Source organism: Magnolia sinica, chromosome 3 (genome assembly GCF_029962835.1).
Source record: "Magnolia sinica isolate HGM2019 chromosome 3, MsV1, whole genome shotgun sequence".
Classification (NCBI taxonomy): Eukaryota; Viridiplantae; Streptophyta; class Magnoliopsida; order Magnoliales; family Magnoliaceae; genus Magnolia; species Magnolia sinica.
In genome coordinates, this window is record NC_080575.1 from 24,236,857 (window position 1) to 24,259,592 (window position 22,736).

Genomic DNA, 22,736 nt, shown 5'->3' on the forward strand with positions numbered 1-22,736 from the left:
AGTTGAGCTTGAGTTTTTCTCCCTACGGTTGATATGGTTCAAGCATGCTAGTTTTAGACACACTCACGAGGAATGATCAAATGTAGTTGACAACATGATAATTTACAAAGTCGGTGACTCCCATGGATGTATAATAGGTTTCTAGATGCAAAGGTGAGTTGGTGAGGGGTCCAGCAATAGAGCGGGGCTTTGTGTGATTTGGAACGGATTATCCGTTTGTCTGGCCCTGGGCCTGCACAGGGTGGAGGTCAAGTCAGACTCCAATTTTGTGATTAATCTCCTTTGTGGTAGCTCAAATCCAAGTTAGGTTTTGAAGCATTGGCTAAAGAAGGATTGAGGAGCTTAGGAGTAAAGGGGCGTTCGCCTTTCGTCATATCCTGAGGGAAGAAAATGCCCCGGCCGATGCTTTGGCCCGCATTGGAAGTCTCTCCCCGGTTTAGTCCATGTTCAATTGCTCGGCTGAGCTCCTGACGCATATTAAGGGTCTCTTAGTGCCGGATAAAACAGGCCTAGGTGCCCTTAAAAAAATCTTTAGGAATCCGGGATTGGGTGCTTTGTAAATGCCTAGCATACGATAGGCAGCCGTCTATTTTTCTGGTAGGGTGCCCGAAATGTCCGGCTAATCATTGTATAGTTGCTCTCCGATTAAATGAAAAGCTCTGTTTTCTTTAAAACCAAAAAAAAAAGAAAAAAAGAAAGAAAAAAAAAGGAATAAAGAAAAAGATGCAAAGGTGAGTTTTAGGGCTTTTTTTTTTTTGATTGGTTGGAAATATGCCTAATACGTAGTTGGTGGTAAAAGTGTAATGATAACTTTTGCTTGCTGTTTAGAAAAGGCAAAATTCCACCTTGAAAAGAGGGCAAGATTCAACCTCTTTCCAAGCCAAAACTCTATAAACCCAGCCATGATGTATGTGTCATTTATTATTATTATTATTTTTCAAACCATTTTAGGGTCTGAGGCAAAAAATGTGGTAGATACAAAGATCAAGTAGACCACATCACAGAAAACAGTGTGTTCAAATGGATGTCATTATTCCATCTTGTGCTACTTGAGCTTTTGATTTGCTTTGTTTTTGGGTTCATATCCTAAAATGAGTTGGCAAAATGAATGGACAACAACAACACGTATGAAACACATATCATGGCGAGACCATAGAGTTTTGACACGTGGTATGGTACCCAATGTCACCCAATTTGTGACTCATTTCACAAGTCGCACCTATTCAGGAAATAGCCAAGAAAATAATTATTTCTTATTTACATTTCGACTACATATAATTACAACCAATCAACCAAGCTCTTAGAGTTGTGTGTAAAAGGTTGCACGAGATTTAGGTGAATGGAGTTCAGGAATTTTTTTGTGAAATTTACTTAAGAAAAGTTTTGAAAATTTGACATAAGAAAATCGTAGTTTTATTTAAGGAAATCTTGATTTTAGTTGTTGACATATATGTATATAAATAGATGTACTAAACATAATAGCACAATTTTGAAAAAGTGAATTTAAAATCAAAAGTTTCATTTTATCCAATTTAAAAAATCGTTTTAAAATATATGTTTTCCAAAAGAGCCCGCATAAAAGTCATGCGTTTCATGCTCATAATGGAATGCTAAAGTTGTGTTGGAGGTATCAAGAGATCCTTAGGGAGTTAAGGAAATTTGTGTGGTCAAGGGGACACGTTGTCCAAAGGAGAAGTTCTCGAGATCACAGCAGAAAAGTGGTAGGTTTCATGTATGTATATGGTGCCACCTGGACATCTTGGGTTCTACTTGCCAGCATCTCCCGCTCATTCATAATAGACACGTGCGCCAAAGTGGAATTCAGCTTCCAGTTCTAGAACACCATGTAAAGTCACCATCAAACTGGCATGGAACGTCTCGTTATTTGCAACGCTCACCGAACAAAATTAATTGTGAAAAGTTGATAACACTGCCATGTATGTAAGTTTCAAAATTCCATTCTACGTCAGTGCGATGCTAAAAGCAGAGTACGTCATATATGGTCATTGGAAACATGATGGAGTGGCAACAGTATTTTAAACTTGCTTTTAAACTTGTTTTAAAATCCGTCTATGTTTTTTGCCGTTAGCAAAAAAACATACACCATCTAATATCAGTATGTATTTTATACTGTATTTTTGAAATGAAATTAATTTTACCATTAAATCAACTCTCAAAAGGAAATGCCCGATAAGAACCATTCTCTCTTTGGCCCGCTTGAATGCCCGAATGTTGCAACCCCTCTTCCACAGGAAAGCAGGGTAGATCTCAAGTGGACCAAACTGCAGGAAAGTGGGGATAATGACATCCACTGTTGAAACCTTTCTAGGGCCACACCACCACCCGGCACCCACGGTCAAAACCTTGGTAGGCCAACACCACACATGGCTGGTTCCTATGCGGGTTTCCTGCAAAAGCCTTTGGCAAGGAGTTGCTCTAATGGTAAGCTAGGTGGGGCTTACCATGTTGTCTGTGAGTAATTTGTGACTCCATCAATTTTGCCAGCTCATTTTAGGACATGCTATAGAAAATGAGCTAGATCCAAGACTCCAGTGGACCACATGATAGGGAAAACCGAGAAATAAAATTCATATCGTTGAAACCTTCCCGAGCTACACCTTGATATTTATAGGCAATTCAAGTCATTTATAAGTTCATTCCCACTAGGATGAATTAAAAACACAAAAAAGTAATTATGAAACCACTTTCTTGGCCATACAAATATTTTAATAGTTGCAGTTCAATCCCAAGCGCGGAAGGTGAGCCCTCAAGATCTGACGGTTTACACGAGTTTTGGAATCCTCACAAAGCAAAAGATTGATGCTCAAATGGCCCTTCTATCTAGTACTGGAGTAGATGGATCTATTCACACCTCTGATCCTACGGTATAAGTGGGCTCAGATCGTGATTTATGGATTAGATTGTCCCAAGGACAAGCCAAAATGGACAGATTACTGTGCACACTATATCTCTCTCTGTATACCCTCAGTATATCTTATGATTCATTACGAGAGAGAGTCTCATCCTTTATATAGGAAGGAATGAGAGTTTGGATGAGATTGGATGAGACCATATCATTCGATCACATCCCTATCTCCCATCAAAAATCAAATTCATATTTGAATTTGAAATTGAAAACAAAAGAAGAGGGCAGATAAAATATGGGACGTACCCACTAGTGATTGCTCACCAGTGGGCCCCACTGGCCTAGGTCCAACATCTCCCACTCAATCACATTGTGGGATGGGCACAAAAATTTGTCCATCTAACTCACCTAATAACAATAAAAAACCAAACATCGCGATCAAAAGAATCAGAGGCGTGGGACCAGCTGGATCACCGTAATCTTCTCACAGGTGCTTAAGTACTAAGTGACCACCTAACTAGTACTTAATAACCCAAGCTTTGCAATGCCTGTCCTAGTTCGCATGACCACACCGAATGGAGTTAACTCCCGTTCTGGAGTACTGGGCCAACATATGCACTTATCCAACTTATCGAGTTATTCTGAAAACTTGATTTTTCACAAGCTTCGACTAAAATCAATTCAAAGAAATACGTGTGTGTATGTGTGTGTATATATATATATATATATATATATATGCTTTTTAAGAAAAATATTATTTACAAAAGTCTAATAAAAACAACTCGATACTGCCGACGTATAAGTCTTCAAGTGCATATTTATAGTTCTAGAAACTTGGTGTAGTTGTCATAGGATCTTCCCCACGCAGATGTGTAATTTGTATTAATCAAGCTGCTTTCCTAGTGTAACTGAGTTTGGCCAATTAAGGACCTTTCGTTATAGTACACTAAAGTAGTGACACTCAATCTCATCCTCATATACACAAGAGGAGGGTAGCTAAGGATACAAAAAGTCACCTACGGGACTGGCTACTCGCACGTTACAATGATTAGATCGAATCAAAGCAATTTGTAGGTAAAATGTCCCATCGTGTGGCTACAATCCACGTTGTAAAGTAGACAATACTAGGTGTATGTCGGGTCTACAATACGTAGGTTATTCTACATGAGGTACAACTCATCTCATAACCTCATAACCTGACTTTAAATTCAGGCCATAACATTGATCGCATGAAAAAAGAATGGTGCGATTATGTTATTCGACTTTATCAGTCTCATCTTCATTCTTAAAAGATTATAGGCGGATACGACTCACTCATATCCTCATCTTTTATTATTCAAAATAAAGAAAAGTTCATACCTCAATATATAAACATGGCTCCAAATGTACCTCTCTTGTACATTCAAGGTTGGTCAACCAATGTGAGTGGGTGACCGGCCTACTGACAAAAAATAGAAATCCTACATGATCTTAAGGTAAATGCTAATGATCTTCTTACCTAGTTTATATTAGTGTTCAATACTGAATAAATGGAATGTGTTATTCATTAATGAAAGATCAAAGGTACTACAAAACAAGTACATCACTCAAGATTTCCTCAATCCTATCTGCCTGACGTGAACCTGAAATAGATCTCTAGCTATAAGTTTCGTCATAGGAGTAGCCATAATCTCCTTAGTAGGAATGTAGCTGAGGGCGACCTTCTTATCTCTCACTTGATCATGGATGTAATGATACTTGATTTCAATGTGCTTAGATTTCTGGTGGTATTTAGGGTTCTTTGCCAAGTCAATGGTAGAAGTATTGTTTATCTTCAGCGATATAGGCTGACGAATACTTGGTATAATACCCAGACTCAATAGAAATCTACGAACCCATACACATTCCTGAAGTATAGCACAACATGCAATGTACTCGGCCTTCATAGATGAAAGAGCTATGGATGTCTGTTTCTTACTCGACCATGAGATAGCCCCTCCTTTGAGTAAGAATACATACCCTGAAGTAGACTTTCCCTCATCGACATCATTACCCCAAGTAGCATCGAAATATCCTTTAAGCTCAAGGCTTATGCCTTCATAACACAACATTAGATCTTTTGTTCCTTTGAGATAACAGAATATATGTTTGACGGCTTGCCAATGAGACTGTCCTGGGTTACTCTGATAACGACTGACTATGCCAACTGCGTAGCTAATATCCAGTCTGGTGCAGAGCATAACATACATTAAACTCCCTACTGCGCTAGCATAAGGTACTGAGGACATAGCCAATTTCTCGGCTTTAGTCTGGGGACACGATTTCCTGTCTAGCTTAGTAGCTTTATCCATAGGGGTTTCAACAGCTTTTGAATTTTCCATCCTGAACCGCTCTAAGATCTTTTGATATAGGTTGCTTGAGACAAGCCTAAAAATTTCTTAGGGTGATCCCTGATGATTTTTACCCCAAGAATAAAGTTGGCTTCACCGAGGTCTTTCATCTCAAAGTTCGAGAATAGCCAATCTTTAGTCAATATCAACAATTTGCATGTCATTACCAGCTAACAGAAAATCGTCTACATATAGAGATAGTATTAGAAAAGATCTTCCAGACCGTTTCATGCATACACAATGATCTTCTTCACTCATCGTGAATCAAAAAGTGGTGATGGCCAAGTGGAACCTCATGTATCACTGTCTTGAAGATTGCTTAGCCCATAGATAGATTTCAACAACTTGCAAACTTTCTTTAGATGCTTTTTGTCCACATAACCCATGGGCTGTTGCATATATATTTCTTCATCGAAGTCACCATTTAAGAATGCGGTCTTTACATCCATCTGATATAACTCTAAGTTTAAACTTGCGATAATGGATAAGATCATGCGAATTGAGGAGAACTTTGTAACAGGTGAAAAAGTCTCCTCGTAATCAATGCCTTCTTGTTGTGTAAAACCTTTAGCAACTAATAGTGCTTTATACTTGTCCACTGTACCATCTACCTTTCTTTTGATCTTTAGTACCCATTTATTACTTATCGTTTTGCGATTGGAAGGCAGATCAACAAGTTTCTAGACTTTATTTTTCTCCATGGAAGCAATCTTTTCGTCCATAGCATTCACCCAATCGACCGAGTCAGAAGATAATAATGCATTCTGATACGAATCAGGTTCATCATCATCAACCGCAACGCAAAAGAATATTTGTCTCTCAATATCGAAGTATCTTCGGGGAATCGATCCTCTTTCACTTCGACGTAACTCATGAGTCTGTTGAGATGTCTTCCCACTGTCTTGACGAATTATAGGAGCATCATCATTTTGAGGAGCAGAACTCCCACTCTCCTTAGATACATCGGGTATTTCAAAAAGTTCTATTGGAGCATTTTGCTTCATTCGGTTGGGGTATCTATCTTCAACAAAGGTAACGTCTCGGGATTCTATCTCAATCCATTGTCCATGGTCCTCATAAACTAGAACATATCCCTTTGAATGCATAGGGTACCTTATGAACACGCATTCAATGGTTTTACTATCAAGTTTACCTCTATGCGGAGTAGGTAGCAAAACATATCTCAAAGATCCCTAAGGGCGTAGGTTGGCTAGAGACGGAGTCCTCCCAGACCACATCTCATATGGAGTCTTAGGAATAGATTTAGATGGGGTTCTATTAAGAACGTAAACGACTGTTAACAGTGCATCTCCCCAGAATGTGGTAGAGAGATTGGCTTGTACCATCATCGATCTAATCATGTCTAATAGTGTCCTATTCTTTCTCTCTGCAACACCATTTTGTTGTGGAGTGTAAGCCATTGTGTACTGCCAAACAATTTCAATGTTTTCACAGTATGACTTAAACGTTTCAGATGTATACTCGCCATCTCTATCAGATCGAACGATTTTAATTTTTTTCTCAAGCTGATTTTCCACCTCAGCTTTTTATTTAAGAAAACAATCAAAAGCCTCAGATTTGTGTGAGATGAGATGCACATATCCATAGTACGAGTAATCATCAATGAAAATGATAAAGTATTGACATCCGTTTCTGGCATGTACTTTAAAAGGTTTATAGATATCTGAATGGATTATCTCTAGTGTACCCTTGGACCTAGCCGCTTTGGGAAATAGTTTCTTCAAAGTCTTCCCGGACACACAATGTTCACAAAATGGCAAATCAACTTTGAATAAGGAGTCTAAAAGACCAAAATGTACTAGTCTTGTCATACGATCCTTTCTAATGTGACCTAACCTTGAGTGCCATTTTTGAGATTTAGATACTACAGTTTCATTTGATATAGCAGATAAAGCAAGAGATGCATTATCACAATCTACGTATAGAATAAATAAATCTGAAATTAAATTTTCCCATACAAAGACGAGGTTATTCAGTCTCAAAGAAACTCTTGTCCCAAAAAATCGAATATAAAAACCATTAAATAATAACCTAAAAACAGAAATTAAATTCCTACGCATTCCCGGTGCATAAAAAGTATCACGGAGGATTATTGTTCGCCCTATGTGAGTACTGTCACACCCCAAACCCAAAAATCGGATTCACAGGAATTCCGATCACCGAATCCGGTGCTGACAGCCTCCGTAGTACCCCATTCTGGGCTCCCAGCATCCATACACCATATTCCGATCCTGGGAAACTACTAGGAGAATTTTTTTATGTACATTTAACTCGTAATAAGCATAACCACAAGATTACCTAATCAACAAAGGCAACAACATCATCACATATCCACTAATATAATCATTTGAGTACAACGCTGAGAGGAAAATACATAAATCGAAAATCGAGCTCCAGAAAACCACTGCACGCTCTAAGCTCAACACTACTGCAAACTAACATCATCTGCACGCATCTTTCGTGCATAAGCTTATAGAAAGCTTAGAGGGTAATGTAAGTGTGTGCACAAGGTAAGTGCCATGTATTCAATACAATGCCATCATCATACAATACCAGAAATGCTGGTAATCTATAAATCGTACAATATCCGAATAAGCTGAAATAATGACAAGATCATTAATTATCAGAGTAAGCAGAAATACTGATAAGATCATGAATTATCAGAGTAAGCAGAAATACTGACAAGATCATGAATTATCAGAGTAAGCAGTAATATTGACAAGATCATAAATCATATGATAACAGAGTAAACGGAAATATGGACAAATCCATGAGTTAATCAATATCAGAATACGCAATATAGAACAACTATGCAAATGAGGAGTCATAAAGAGTCATATATCAGATGCTGAAGATGCGATGCAATATGCAATTCCTAATGAGTTTACGAATAGCGTCAGCCGTATCTAAACTATATAAATGCAGAAACACTACAACCCAAAAATGTCATATGTTGCAGATGTAATGCAATATGCTGTGCGAATGGAATGATTATGCTGGAGTGTGAAGTCGGGATGATAGTACGTAGTATCATAGGCTATGGGGGTCCATCACAAGGGACTTCTATCCAAACCAGTCCCATACCTAAATTTGGATAGTCAGACTCGATGCGGTAAACTCCTGATCTCAGGTTAGTCGCGTGCCCCAACAGAAATCCTGGCCATTACGAAGGTACACGTAATAAATAGTTGCGTACCACCAGCCCGAGTGGATAGTGAATGAATGAATGAATGAATGAGTATGCAACTCCTGCTCAATAAGTCCACATATCAGTACAGTTCATCTTTAAGATCATCACCGGGGTCTATTACACTCCATGCTAGCTTACTGCCCCTATCCGAGTGCACAACTAAGTAGGTGGAAGAGACCTCACTATCCGCCTGCTAATATTGGCCCTGCTCGTTGATAGCGGACCCATTCCTGAAGCTGGTCAGACTCAACCTAGATATTGCCCCCTCACTAGGCGGGTAAGGTCACACCCCCTCCCAACCGACTATGACACAGTGGAAGACGCGTCCTACTGGTATACGGCCCTCATGCGCTTATATACATCCACTCGGTCTCGACGTTGGGGCGTCTCCTAGCCATGGAGGTTTAGAGATTTTTACCCAAGGACATCTATGACACCCGTATGCTAGAACCAAACATATTCGATGTCCCATCTGGTCATCTACGATATGCCTGTGGAGGCTATGACCCTAATGTCGCTAGGGCGTACAATAATTACAATACAAGATGCATGAGTCATATAATTCAGTCATGCATCAATCCTGCGCATATCGTGCGCTCACATGAGGTAACCTCTGTCTATCAAGGAGTCTCATAACAACCTGCCAAATGACATATGCAATGGTCAACCACATCTCATAACAAACATGCAGATGATGCCTATGAGCATATATCATGATGCTATGCTATCACATAATCTTAATTAGTATCAATAACTAACATCGACAATCGGCTTTGACAATGTGAACATTTAACTAACATTGCCCCCAAGGAATGACCCACATAGAGCCTAACATATAGTGAACCCATGGCCTCACACAAGGACCTGGTATACAACACCATGGGCTTCACTCGAGAGCTTAATACATATCACGATGGGCCTAATATACATCACAACGAGCTTCATCGCCTGGCCCTCAATGCATCATAATGGGCCTCATCACGTAAGCCTCATATACATCACATTGGGCCTTAAACATGTGCTGAATACACATCACAATGGGCCTCAAATACAGGCTGCATATACATCACATTGGGCCTCGACAATCGTTCTCAATATCTGGCCTCGGCAATTGGAATCGATCGATAATCGGCCTCGTTAATTGGAATCGAAAATCGGCCACAACAATCGAAATTGATCAATAATCGACCTCGATGATTAGAATCCGCAATTGGCCACAACAATCGGGATCAATTGATAGTTAGAATCGGTAAATCGGTCATGTCAATTGGAATCGGCAATGAGTCAGAATAATCGGAATTAATCGATAATCAGAATCGGCAAATCGGTCACGTTAATCAGAATCGGCAATCGGTCACGATAATAGGAATCAATTGATAATCAGAATCGATAAATCGGTCATATCAATCGGAATTAGTAATCAGTCACGATAATAGGAATCAATTGATAATCAGAATCGGTAAATCATTCACATCAATCGGAATCGGCAATCGGTCATGATAATCAGAATCGATCGATAATCAGAATCGACAAATCGATCACGTCAATCGGAATCGGGATCAGCCTCGACAATTGGAATCGACAATCGAAATTGGCCTTGACAATCGGCCTCGACAATCAGAATTGGGATCGGCCTCGTCAATTGGAATCGACAATCGAAATTGGCCTCGACAATCGGCCTCGATAATCAGAATTAGGATCCGCCTCGTCAATCTGACTCGGCCTCGACAATCAGAATTGGGATCGGCCTCGTCAATCTGACTCTGCCTCGACAATTGGAATCGGCCTCAACAAATCAGAATCGGCCGCGACAATCGGAATCGGTTTCGACAATCGGCCTCAACAATCGACCTCGATAATCAGTCGAACAAGGCCTATGGGAAGGTCATAATGTGGACATTAAACCATCAATGCCCATCATGTGGTCATTTAACTAACATTGCTCCCAAGGAGTGGCCCGCATAGGGCCAAACATATAGTGGGCCCATGGCCTCACATACAATCATGATGGGCCTCATTTATGTCACATCGACCTCGTCCTATGAGCCAACATACATTACATCGGGCCTCGAATACACAACAGGCAGCCCTATATACACCACATCGGGCCCTGAATACACAACAGGTAGCCCTATATACACCACATTAGGCCCCGAATACACAACAGGTGGCCTTTGCACTTGAGCCTTAAATATATCATATGGGTCTCATCACATGGGCCCCAATACCAGGCCTCATATATCAAATGGAGCTCATTACATGGGCCTAACAATACAAACAGGTGGGCCCCGCCCATAGGCCAAAATACATCATGATGGGCCGCACCAATGGGCTTCATGTATATCAAATAGGCCGCACCGATGGGCCCTATGTGTATTAAATCGGGCCGTACCAATGGGCCTCATGTATTTCCAATCGGGTCGCACCAATGGGCCTCATGTATATCAATTGGGCCCACTCTTATGCATTCTTTTAGATCCGACCTATTCACAAGTTAACATAATGATAAATGAAGAGAAAACAAATATCAACTTAATTGAAAACTACTGTGGCCCTTAGAAGCTTGAATGGTGGATGCCACTATCCATTATTTAAATGGTGGGGGTCCACTTGGACTTTAGATCTACCTCACTCATTTTTCTATGCCGTAAAATGATCTCACAAATGGTTGGACGGTATGGATACAACACATGCATCATGGTGGGCCCCACCACCCAAACAGTGGGCCCTGTAGATAAAACACATACATCATTGTGGGGCCTGTGGAACTTGCTGACGTAGACAGCAGCCGACCCATAGGGCTAGACGGTGTGGATTGTATTTACACATACAACCGGTCCCACCGACCTTACTGACGGCAAAAGAGCAGCTTTATAGCCGCTGCAGAAGAAGGGCAGAGGTGGGTCCCACGTAGGGCCCACCACACCATTTATATCCATAATATATATTATTTATAATTTAATATTAAATTAATATGCATTAACGTCTAGGCCCTAGATGGCCTGGACAATACATCACAGTATAGCCTCACACGTAGGCTACCAGTGGAGGGAGGCTTGGATCTAACCCTCATATCACAGAAGGTGGATGGAGGCATACATCACGATGGGCTCCACCCGTCCAACTGATGAATGGACGGCGTGGATATAAACATACATCAGTAGTGGGTCCCACACACGTGGCCCACCTTACATATATATATATATATATATATATATATATATATATATATATATATATATATATATATATATATAAATTACAAATAGCCACCGTCCAGACCCTGGATGTTCTGGACGGTGGAGATTTCATGCATATTTACATGGTGGGTCCACACGTGTGGCCCACCTCATATCTCGTATTATTATATTAATATAATATTAATATATTATATCATCCAGCCACCGTCTAGCAGCAGGGACGCCGGACGGTCTGGATACAAAATATGTACATCACGTGGGGCCCCTTAGGATGGACGGCTGTGGATACAATACAAAATCAAGGTGGGTCCCATCCCATACATGCAACACGTGTGGGCTGGGTCCCACACGCTGCAATGGATGGAGATAACACATACATCGAGGTGGCTCTACAGAACCTGCTGCATTAACACAGCAGCTGTGTCAAAACAGCTGCTGGGCTGCAACAGATGGACGGTGTAGATTGGGTGGGTCCACACGCATGGACCCCACATATCATTAAGGTGGGCCCCACGGCTGATGGCCAGCGTGGGTAAAACCCATACATCACACGGCCTCAAGGCCCGGACGGTGTGGATTTCACACGTACAACACGTGGGTCCACAAATCAAGTTGATATTTGTGATTCCTTTTATCCCGGGCCTGCCAAAATCCAGCAGCAAGGTGGGCCTCTTGATCGAACGGTCTGGTTCAAGTGGGCCACACTCCCTCCATCATAAAAGGACAGAGAGAGAGAGAGAGAGAGAGAGAGAGAGAGAGAGAGAGAGAGATAACAGTGGAGAGGGGAGGGACCCCGCCATTATGGGTCCCTCATTGATACAAGGCATACATCAAGATGGGTCCCACCACATGTGGGCCCCTTAATTGACCAAATCCACACAACAAAATAAAGAAAAACACCCACCTATCCTTCTTCATCCTCCTTAGCCTTCCAATGCTCCAAAAGTGCTCTTTCAACGGTGGAGATGACGATACAAGGGTGGAGATGGGAGATAGGGTGGTAGAGAGTGGGCCACACATGGATCTTCTCATGGAGGTGGGGACGTTGGATCTCTCTTGGAAATTGCTTGGAATGAAGTGAAGTGAGAAAGATGAGTGATGTAAGGGAGTGATGGGAGAGAGGGATGGTGAGATGATGGGAAAGTTGACTTTTGGGCTTGCTTTTTGTACTTGGGAATGGGAAGAGTAATGGGTTGAGTGATGGGTATACTTTTGACAAGTGAGGTGATTAATGTGATGGATTCTCTAGGAATTTGCAATGCACGATGTTTTCCTCAAACTGAATGCGGGCCCACATCTCCTGGCCTGGGTATCGCCTTAGTGCGCAAAACGCGGCATCGGAACTGCGGCAACGGTGCGGTCGTACTGGTACAAGTCTTGGGTCGAGTTGACTCTGTAATACGGGACACGACTCAGGATCACACACAAATGTCGATAACAGATCGTGGGTCGCCGAAATTTGACCGGGGGAACCGTGGAGGCCTACGGAATAGTATGGTCTATGATACGGGTCTTACACGTACGGAGATGGGAAACGCCAATCCTTAGTACATCTTCAACAACATTATTTTTCATAAACACCTTGTAACTTTCCTTGGTTACATGTCGAAATTCCTCGAGTTCTAGACGACTCCATGTCACGTGCTTTATTGCGCCTGAATCTAAAATCCACTCGTTAGATATAGTATCAACGGAAATGATTTCAGAACAAACGCTTACATACAAAGTATCTAGTGACTGAGAAATTACTGTCTTTTTATGGGCACACTGCCAAGCATAATGACTGAAATTTTCACAGACAAAGCAGACTATATTTGTCTTTTTTTACTTCTTCTTTCCATTCCCCTTCTTGAGATTTTGAGGAGGTGCTGTGGTCTTCTATTCTTGGTTATTCTTTTTCTCCTTCTTATGAGCTTTGAACCGTTTCTTATTAGCTTTCGGCTTATGAGTCTCTACTACAAAGGCCTTGGCCGAACCTGACTGAATTGCATTCATTTCAACCTCATGTACCAAGTGGCCACAAAAGTCTCTGAACGTAGTGATGGAATCAGTATGATTCAAAATTCTTTTGATTTGGGACCAAGATTCAAGCAAGGAACGGTGCATGGTTATAATCTTTTGATTTTCAGTCAATTTACACCCAACATTCCTATGGGCACCTATCAATTGCTCCATCTTATGGATATGAACTTTGATGGGGCAGCCAACGGGCATCCTATACTTTTGGAATTCTAATTCCATTGCTTGAACTCTCGCATATGACTTTTGCGTATAGGCATTTGTCAGTACTTCCCAGATTCCCTTAGCAGTTTCATGCACTTCATACGTAGATATGAATTCTTTGTGCATAGTGCTAAGAAGGACATTACGAGATGAACGATTCTGTTTTCGTCACTTATTGTAATGAGTTATCGCAACCGTATGTTCTTGTAAATTATCATTTTTAGCCAATATGAGTTCCTCTTGAACTTCATCGAGTGTGTGCGATATGCCATCTTCGTCTAGAAGGCATTGCATCGCGCGAGACCAATCTTCGTAGTTGTTACCGTCGAAATGTTGTCCTTTCAACTGTTCAGTGATTAACGCTTTGGTGGCCATCTCTATATTGCATAAGTATCACTATTTAGCTATGATATAAGGTATTGACACTAATCATCAGCATTTCTACGTGTTATTCAAATTTTCAAAGTATAAAAGTAGTCAACACATCTTAACGAGATTTGAAAGTCTACATACCCGAATGGGCAATGTAGAATAATCAAGTTCTCTTTTTAAGATGGAATTGATGCTTTTATAAAATTACAATTGTATAACGTGCAACCTTCCATTACTTGGTTGCTTGCATCATTTGGTGGAGGAGAATAAACTCCCACTCAGGTTATGCACAACCTTTATTTTTAGGGAGGATTCTAGCACTAAGTTTTTCTTTATTCCAATAAAAAAATGAGGAGGGCTTAGATCTAATCACATCAAGCTTAATTATATCACACATATAAACATCATCATCATCATAAAAAAAGAAGTGCATAGCCATAATGAGAGTTCTATCATCACTAGTGATCATGACCATTAGAGATGGATCCGATCATTACCGTTAATGTTCATTATTGATGATGGATCCTATCATCAACATTGATCATCATGGTTAATGATCATTTCGATCACTAATGATCTGTAGATCACTAATTCTCAAAGTAGATTAATTCTCCACCATCCATATTTCCACTAAATATGGTTAACAGGTTGCTAAAAAACAAATATATATCATACAAAAATTGCATAAGCTAAATTGCAGGAGAATGCAAAAAATAAAAATAAAAATAGATAATCCGCATCCCATGCACAAACATACGGTTGGATTGCCCTCCGTGGACTGTTTTCCGTCTAATGGGGCAGGATGATCTGGACTATCTCTTCGGTTTTTCGCTACCGTGGATGACATTTAGTATGAAAATCGCTTCAAACAGATGATCTTAGCCATCCAACAAAAGGACATTTCTTCAGTGAATGGGGACCATTTATCATATTTATCATATCCGTATTTAACCGTCCATTTGAAGTCTACTGTTCAAGACAAGTAAGATACAATTACTTTGGCTAAGATTGTCAAGAGAGTAAGATTACTAGAACACAGCCCACTAATTGTTTTAGTGATTACACCAACAATCTACACCTAATCCAAGTAGGCTTTACATAATGCGTGGGCCGAATTACCAGTTGTCCAATTCAGTCCTGTATTCTGTATAAGTGGGCCCCACCTTACTATGGTCCATGCAGTTCATCTGCTGGGCCACACTGTGGATGGGGGTCAAACTGAAAGCCTGAGGCAATAAACCGGTTATTTGAGTGGGCATTTTCCCATTGCATATAAACGGTTGGCAACATTTTGATTTGAAACGACCATTAACGAATATCATGGAAAAGCTAAGAATCCTTAGGGAGGACTTTTTCACTGTGGCTCACTAATGTCGTTTAACCTAATGAACGGTGTAGATCTCTAAAGGTGGCCCCAATATCTGCCAAATGCTGGCTCAATATGTTTATGTTGTACTTTTCTTTCTGTACAAGACATGATGATTGGATCAGGCCAATGGGCCAGACCATTCACCTGAGATAGGGTGTGTGGGAGCCACCATGCTGTACATCCTTCATCAATGGGATGTATGTGTTTTACATTCATGTCATTCATCCGTATATCATATCACTTAATATAAGCTCGCCAAATGGATGGACGGTTTGGATTCAACACATATCTTGTGATCAGACCCACATGTACAACAGCTATATAGCTGGTTTGATGTACACTAGCCAATCAGCTTACCACTTGTACAACAACTATAATAGCTGATTGCGTGACATGTCAATTCAATTATGTATTGGAAGTATGGTGAGATACGTTACTAACAGCTATGTTTTAGTGGTTGACTTTAATACAACAACTATTTAGTTGGTATGATGCACACGTATAGGGTATATAGCTGCTGTTATGTACGTTCATGGGGTACATCACGTGGATTCTGACAAGTGGGTCTTATTGTACGGTAATCATCAATGAGATGCAATGGATTAACGGTGTGGATTTAAACATATATGGGCCCACTTAATTATCAGAATAAGAATGCGTGAACTTAGCCGTTCCGTTTCTCAAATACATCAGCTAGTTGTGTAATTTAATACAACAACATCAGCCACTAATAGCTATGTTGTATTTCAATATAACAACATCAGCCAAACCGATCTCCACGTGTGCTTAAGATATGGCATAATGTAGACCAGCCATTATGACCCCCCACGTGTACGAAAGCTATGGTATGATGCATATCTGTGATGTACACGCATGTGGTATATTTCTATTGTGATGTACACGCATGGAGTACATCACGTGGACCAATCCATAAATCAACAAAATGGTATACATGTTCCAATACCATTTGAAAGCCTTGGATTCCAATCCAAAAAGAAAGGATGGGCCACTTACCTTTTTAGATGAAAATAATTGGAGACCCACCGTTGAATGCTCCGATACCACTGTTGGGAAGCGCAGAAGGTGAGCCCTCAAGATCTGACGGTCGACACGATTTTTGGAACCCTCACAAAGTAGAAGATTGACACTCCAATGGCCCGCCTATCTACTATTGGAGCAGATGGATCTATTCACGCCTCTGATCCTACAGTATAAGTGGCCCCGGATCGCAATCTATGGATTAGATCATCCCAAGGACAAGCCAAAATGGACAGACTACTGTGCATACTATATCTCTCTTCGTATACTCTCGGTATTTCTTGTGATTCATTATGAGAGAGAGTCTCATCCTTTATATAGGAAGGAATGAGAGTTTGGATGAGATTGGATGAGACCTTTGGATGAGATTGGATGAGACCATATCATCTGATCACATCCCTATCTTCCATCAAAAATTGAATTCATATTTGAATTTGAAATTGAAAACAAAAGAAGAGGGCAGATAAAACATGGGACGTACCCACTAGTGATTGCTCACTAGTGGGCCCCACTGGCCTAGGTCCAACAGTATGGCCCACTTCAGTCTTGGATCCAGCTCATTTTTTAACGCATATTGTAAAATGAACTTGAAATACAGATGAACATGGTGGATTTCTTGCAAACATCATGGTGGGCCCTACTTAACTTCTGTGGTTAAGAGCCTCCTGCCAAAAGCCTTTGGCAAGAAATCCACCTTAGCTGGTTCCAAGTCGTAGCCAAGATGCGCTCCTTCATCACCACATTCCCATTGGAGTTTCACAAGCTATGGGCCCATCATGATATATGTGGTACATCCACACTGTCCAATCATTTTCCAAGTTTATTTTAAGAAATGGGCTCAAATATGAGGCAGATCCAAATCTCAAGTAGACCACATTATAGGAAATGGAAAGGATTAAACGCCTATGATAACTTCTTGGGGGCCTAGCACATTGGAGGGAAAAAAAAGACTTACAATAGGCCCTTAAATTTAGGTCCACATTTCCTAATCAACAGTTTGGAACGCTATAACGAATTATAATGGGCCCTAGCATTTTTTAATGGTAGGATTTAATTACTGTTGTTAACTATTATAGGTCCACATGAGATTTGGATCTGTTTTTATTTTTGGACCCATACACTGAAATCATGATCAAAGAAGGATGGATAATGTGCATCAGGCAAACACATCATCGTGGGGTCGACGGTGTAGCCCCACTGGAGTGGATTTCATGAGCCTTGCATACGGAACAGGAGGTTAAGAGGGTATAACCGTCTTTTTGAAATACAACAGATGGAGTTCTTTTAGGCCGTTAGTGAAAGTCAAAGAAGCAACTTTTTTTTTAACTTTATTTCAAAATTATCGGTGAGTTTTAGGAAACAATTTAAAAACAAGTTTCTTTTTAGAATTCAATCAAAACCTAAGTGTCAGTATGGCATTTTCTCTTTTTTCGTTTTCCTTCCAAGTGACCACATAGTAGAATCACTTGGATGACTTTGATATATCACACTATGTAACGTTGGTACATGTGGTGGTGTGTGAATGGTATGTCTTGTACAAATGTATACACTTAACACAGATCTTAAGAAAAACCGTGACCGAATGATCAAATTAATAAAAATTAAGGGCATGAAAAGTGGATGGTAGTATGAAGAAGGTCATATCATCATTTTTGTAGGCCATTTATTTGAATGGCTAAAATCTCCTGATCAGGATAATGTTCAGGCCATGTGCAATCCACAGGCCTCGATATGCTCTGGCATAAACTGACTATGGATATGAATTCCCTGGCAAGCAACGGGGCCTTACATATAAGTTGCAAGGATCAAAACTACTAACATATTTAGGCTTAGAACAAGAAATGAACAAGAAATTGCAATTTCCGTTACCTTTTTTTTCTTTACTCTCTTTATTCATGGTCATTGTAAGCATGTAGTCATTTGTCCAAGTATTGCGCATTTTCACAGACACAACATTTTTTCTACTACCTTCCAGCACTTTCGTTGTTTCTGGAGCAGTGTTGAGAATTTTCTCCATTAACGCCAACACACCCGTGTTACCTGCAAGGTTATAAAAGGTTTTCATAAGGCTTGTTACAATGTAATTATGATACGACATATGATGTTTTGTAACTAATTACCCAAAGACCCAGAAACTCGACTTGACTCGAAGTCCAGCTGGGTTGGCTTTACTCAGAGACACAACCAAGTGTTTATTTGACTCAATATATTAATTAATTATTTTCCTTTCCAAGCAGACAATATTATCAGTAGGGCTTTCAACGGCCGGGCTTGAGGTTGGTCTTGGCCCGGATGTTGAACTGTTTCGGGCTGGGCCATCGGGCAGGCCCTGTTCAAAATGCTGATTGATCTGTAGGCCCGAGCCCTGCCCATTGACACCCCCAATTATCAGAGGGCCTATCTGATGTAGAGTGGGTCGCAGACACATTCATGGCTAAGATGGACCAGAGAGGGTCCAATCATAGGTGGAAACAATCCAGAACATCGGAACCTTAAATCAGTTGTATCTCGCAATCTGGGATGAGTTTTTGGACATATTATATATGATTTTGGGTAGAAGGAAATACTTAGGCCAATCAACCTGTTCCATGCTGGAATTGCGAGATTCCATCATATTGATGGTCAAAAGTTCCGTTTAGTTTTATTTTTGCTATAAATTGTAAGTTTTAATTCAAGTATGACTTTGGATCATTTGAGTTGTAAAAGACGTGCCCAACATGAAAATGGCTTAGAAAAGTTAGGAGAATAATGTGGTTGGGTCAAATTGGACACTTATTATTTTTGGCCGAAAACTATGAAGTCTAGTAGGAGGAGAGGTTGTCTATAAATACTAAGTTTACTATTTATAGTAAGTCACATTTATGGTGTTTGAGTTGGATTCTATGTTTTATAGACAATTTACTATTTATAGTAAGTCATGTTTTAGGGTGTTTGAATTGGAGTCTAAGTTTTATAGACAATTTACTATTTATGGTAAGTCACATTTTTAGGGTGTTTGAGTTGGAGTCGAAGTCTAAAACTCCTTCATAAATTTGAATTCCCTATTTAAAGAGTCGTAATTTCATTATTATTTTTAAATAATCAATCAAGTTATTTTGAATTTATTAGGAATTATTCTTGCTTTTATCCCTCGTGGATTTGATGAAGCTCGGTGAGGAATCTAGAGAGCTCCATGGATTCAGAGTAGTTATCCCCTAAGGAAGATAGTGATCAACCTCATCACATCCCTCCCTGCTCCAAGTGGTATTAGAGCATGGACTCCTCTCAGGCCGATAGCAACTAACAATGAAATGGAACAAAATCCTATGGACGGTGATCCGGGGATTTGTTATCTATTGGAAAGAATGAAAAATTTCCACCAAGAGAGTCAGTGGACCATGCAAAGGCTACAGGTAACCCTCGACTGTATTACGAATGTGCTAATTCCGCCCCTAGCCTAAGGCGACGCTTAGCCACCTGTGATCGTTGTACGACATACCTTGTTTTATATAGAGCGCTTTCGGAGTGAATGGAGGAAAGAGAACGGCTGCGGGTGAGAGAACGTGTGTGGGAGCGCGATCGTCTGCGGGAGGGCTTTCACCCTAGGAGATCATCTCCTCTAACCCCACCTTTCTCCATTTTCGTAGCCAACCTTCTTGCGATACCTCTGAGGACGACATGCTTTGAATCTTCGGCATATATGGGAAAATTTTGGACGTTTACATCCCCTGGGAGCACAGTTGGAACAGATCTCAGGGATTCGCCTTCATTCGATTCTTATATGAACAAGATGCATACAATGGAGCGAACTGTTTAAATGGCAGGAGAATCGACAGTCGGATAGTCTCCATAGAGAGGGCAAAGAGGTAGTTGGGTTCTTCCAAAACAGAGCAGGCCCCGGCCCCTAAATCGCAATCGTAGATAGCGAGGGTCAGCTCGTACGCAGACATGGTGAAGAAGACACATACCCTAGGTATGGCGCCACCCCTAGGCACGGTGCCAATCTCTCATGGTAGAGTAGAGTCTGCCGACCCATTTACGGTGGAAACAAACAAGGGTAAGGTTGACAGTTTGAGGAAATCCCTCTCCTCGACCCTTATCGCCTCGGTAGAGAGTGAATCGGTTTCGGTTTTTCACCTCATTGACACATTCCGTAAATCGGAATTCTCTGCATCGCTGGTAGACTTTACAAGGCTCGCCCCCAATCTATTTCTCCTCAAGTTCCAATCCAGAGAGGAGATGTCAGCCTTTGTAGTGGACTCCTCCCTGCTCCACATCATGGGTCTAACAGGACTTGAGTCTTGTCACCTAAATCCCCTGCGTTCAGTCAAGGTGTATGGATCAGGCTACTGGATATTCCGGCCCATGCGTGGTACCCTGCGGCGATTGAATAACTGGCGAGCACGTTTGGGATAGTAGAAGAGTTAGATAGTGTGGCAACCCTTGGCATCTTCCAAGCCTTTACCAGGGTTAAGATCAGATTATCTCCTGATTCAAATTTCCATCGTCAGAGTACCTTACTGCTGAATGGTTCGACATTTCCCATTGTTAGGTTGCTAGAAAAATCAAATGTGGTAGTGTCGAAGATAGCTCGTCACCAGAAAGTGAACCTTAATGAGCAACAAGAATAGGTCTCGACCAGGGAATGGGTCATGAGGTCATTTCACTGCCAGCAGAAGCCTTTGGCTTCTTGCTTGTCAATTGTTTGCAAAAATGCCCAGCAGGCCCTTCAACTATAACAACTATTGCCATCCCTCCCCTGCAACCCCGATCACCAACTATTTGTGCAAATTCCCAACAACCCTGGCTATTAATCCTTCCCCCGCTTCCAGACCCCTACCCACCCCCGTCTGTGATAATCTCCATTCCCAAATTAGCAGCGAGGAGACTGGGCAAAGTCAGAATCCTCCTCTCTCCCTAGAGCTAATCCAACCATCCCCATAGCCCAATCCGATACCTGTCCCTTGGCCATGGCTCCATCACGATTGCAACGCAGTCTATTTAGGCGCACGCCTCTCCTGGAGTTCAGCCCTATGGTCTCTAAGTATGGGGATCCAGTGGCTCCTACTGCAGACATTCTGAGACCCTTAACACCCGGATCAGACACTCCACCTTCGTAGCAGCACACCCCTCCCACATAGCAATAGGCCCCTCCTACCAGTCTCACCCACACGGTGTCCATTCAGGCGCAGAAGGTACGAACCCCGCGCTGGACATTCAACCCCAACCAACACTCAGAGGGTCACAACTGTCGTCCAGCAGTAGACTCATTGGCAACAGACCCATCAGTCCTCCAATATTCTATAATCCAACTTCCCAGCATAGTGGGCCTGCTCTCAGATGAGCCCCAAACCAGCAATCTCTAGGATCTCCCGAGAGTGGAGACAGCCCTGATCCATATTGTTGCTAGCCCCTCAGCAACTGACCGCACAAGAGCAGATAGCGCTTTCTAGTTTCAGGTTCAGATGGGGAAACATTCAGAAGCTACCAGACCAGTTTCTACATTGGCGTACTGCTCCTCTGTCGACAGTCAGGCAACTCCATAGAGTCAGAGAAAGATCAGTTGGATCATCTCTGCTAAGACTCTAAAACGACCCCGAACCATGGTTGGATCCTCTAAGGTTTAGAGGCAATGTGGTGCAGGGGTTAGCTATGTTCCGGAACAGTAGGAGGAGCACAACAGTAAAGAGGACAGTGAGGGGCAGACCTTGGTGGATCTCTCCCCATATTTTCCCAGAATTCACCCAGGAAGGCTCGAGCAGGATTCCCAAAACTTTGAGGAGACAAATGCTCCGATTGAGGGGCTCACGCTTCACTCTTCTGCTGCTGATGGTGCAGACACAGTGAGCCAGGAACAGAACAAGTCAGCGAGGGTGGCTGATCTAGTCACAGTGAAGAGAAAAGTGAGGAAACCTCCAGGCAAGAAACTACCTAGACAGCACGATGAAGGAGAATGGTTCAGTAGACTCAAAAGACTGAAGTGAAGGGTTGTGAATACGGGATGTGTAATAGATGGATAGAGCCCTCATCTAGAACGCCCGAGGGGTGGGTAATGTGCCCACCATGAGATCCTTAAAAAATCTAGTCAAGAAGTTTAAACCTTGCTTAG

At 41.4% G+C, this 22,736-nt stretch overlaps 1 protein-coding gene across 1 annotated transcript in view; it reads right to left on the reverse strand.

Moving 5' to 3' along the window:
- LOC131238833 (ankyrin repeat-containing protein NPR4-like) overlaps positions 1–22,736 on the reverse strand; it is a 90,068-nt gene that overhangs the window by 14,743 nt on the left and 52,589 nt on the right. Inside the window, exon 2 of the mRNA XM_058236429.1 lies at positions 18,518–18,688. Coding sequence (XP_058092412.1) covers positions 18,518–18,688 — 171 coding nt within the window. The remainder of the gene's footprint in view (positions 1–18,517; positions 18,689–22,736) is intronic.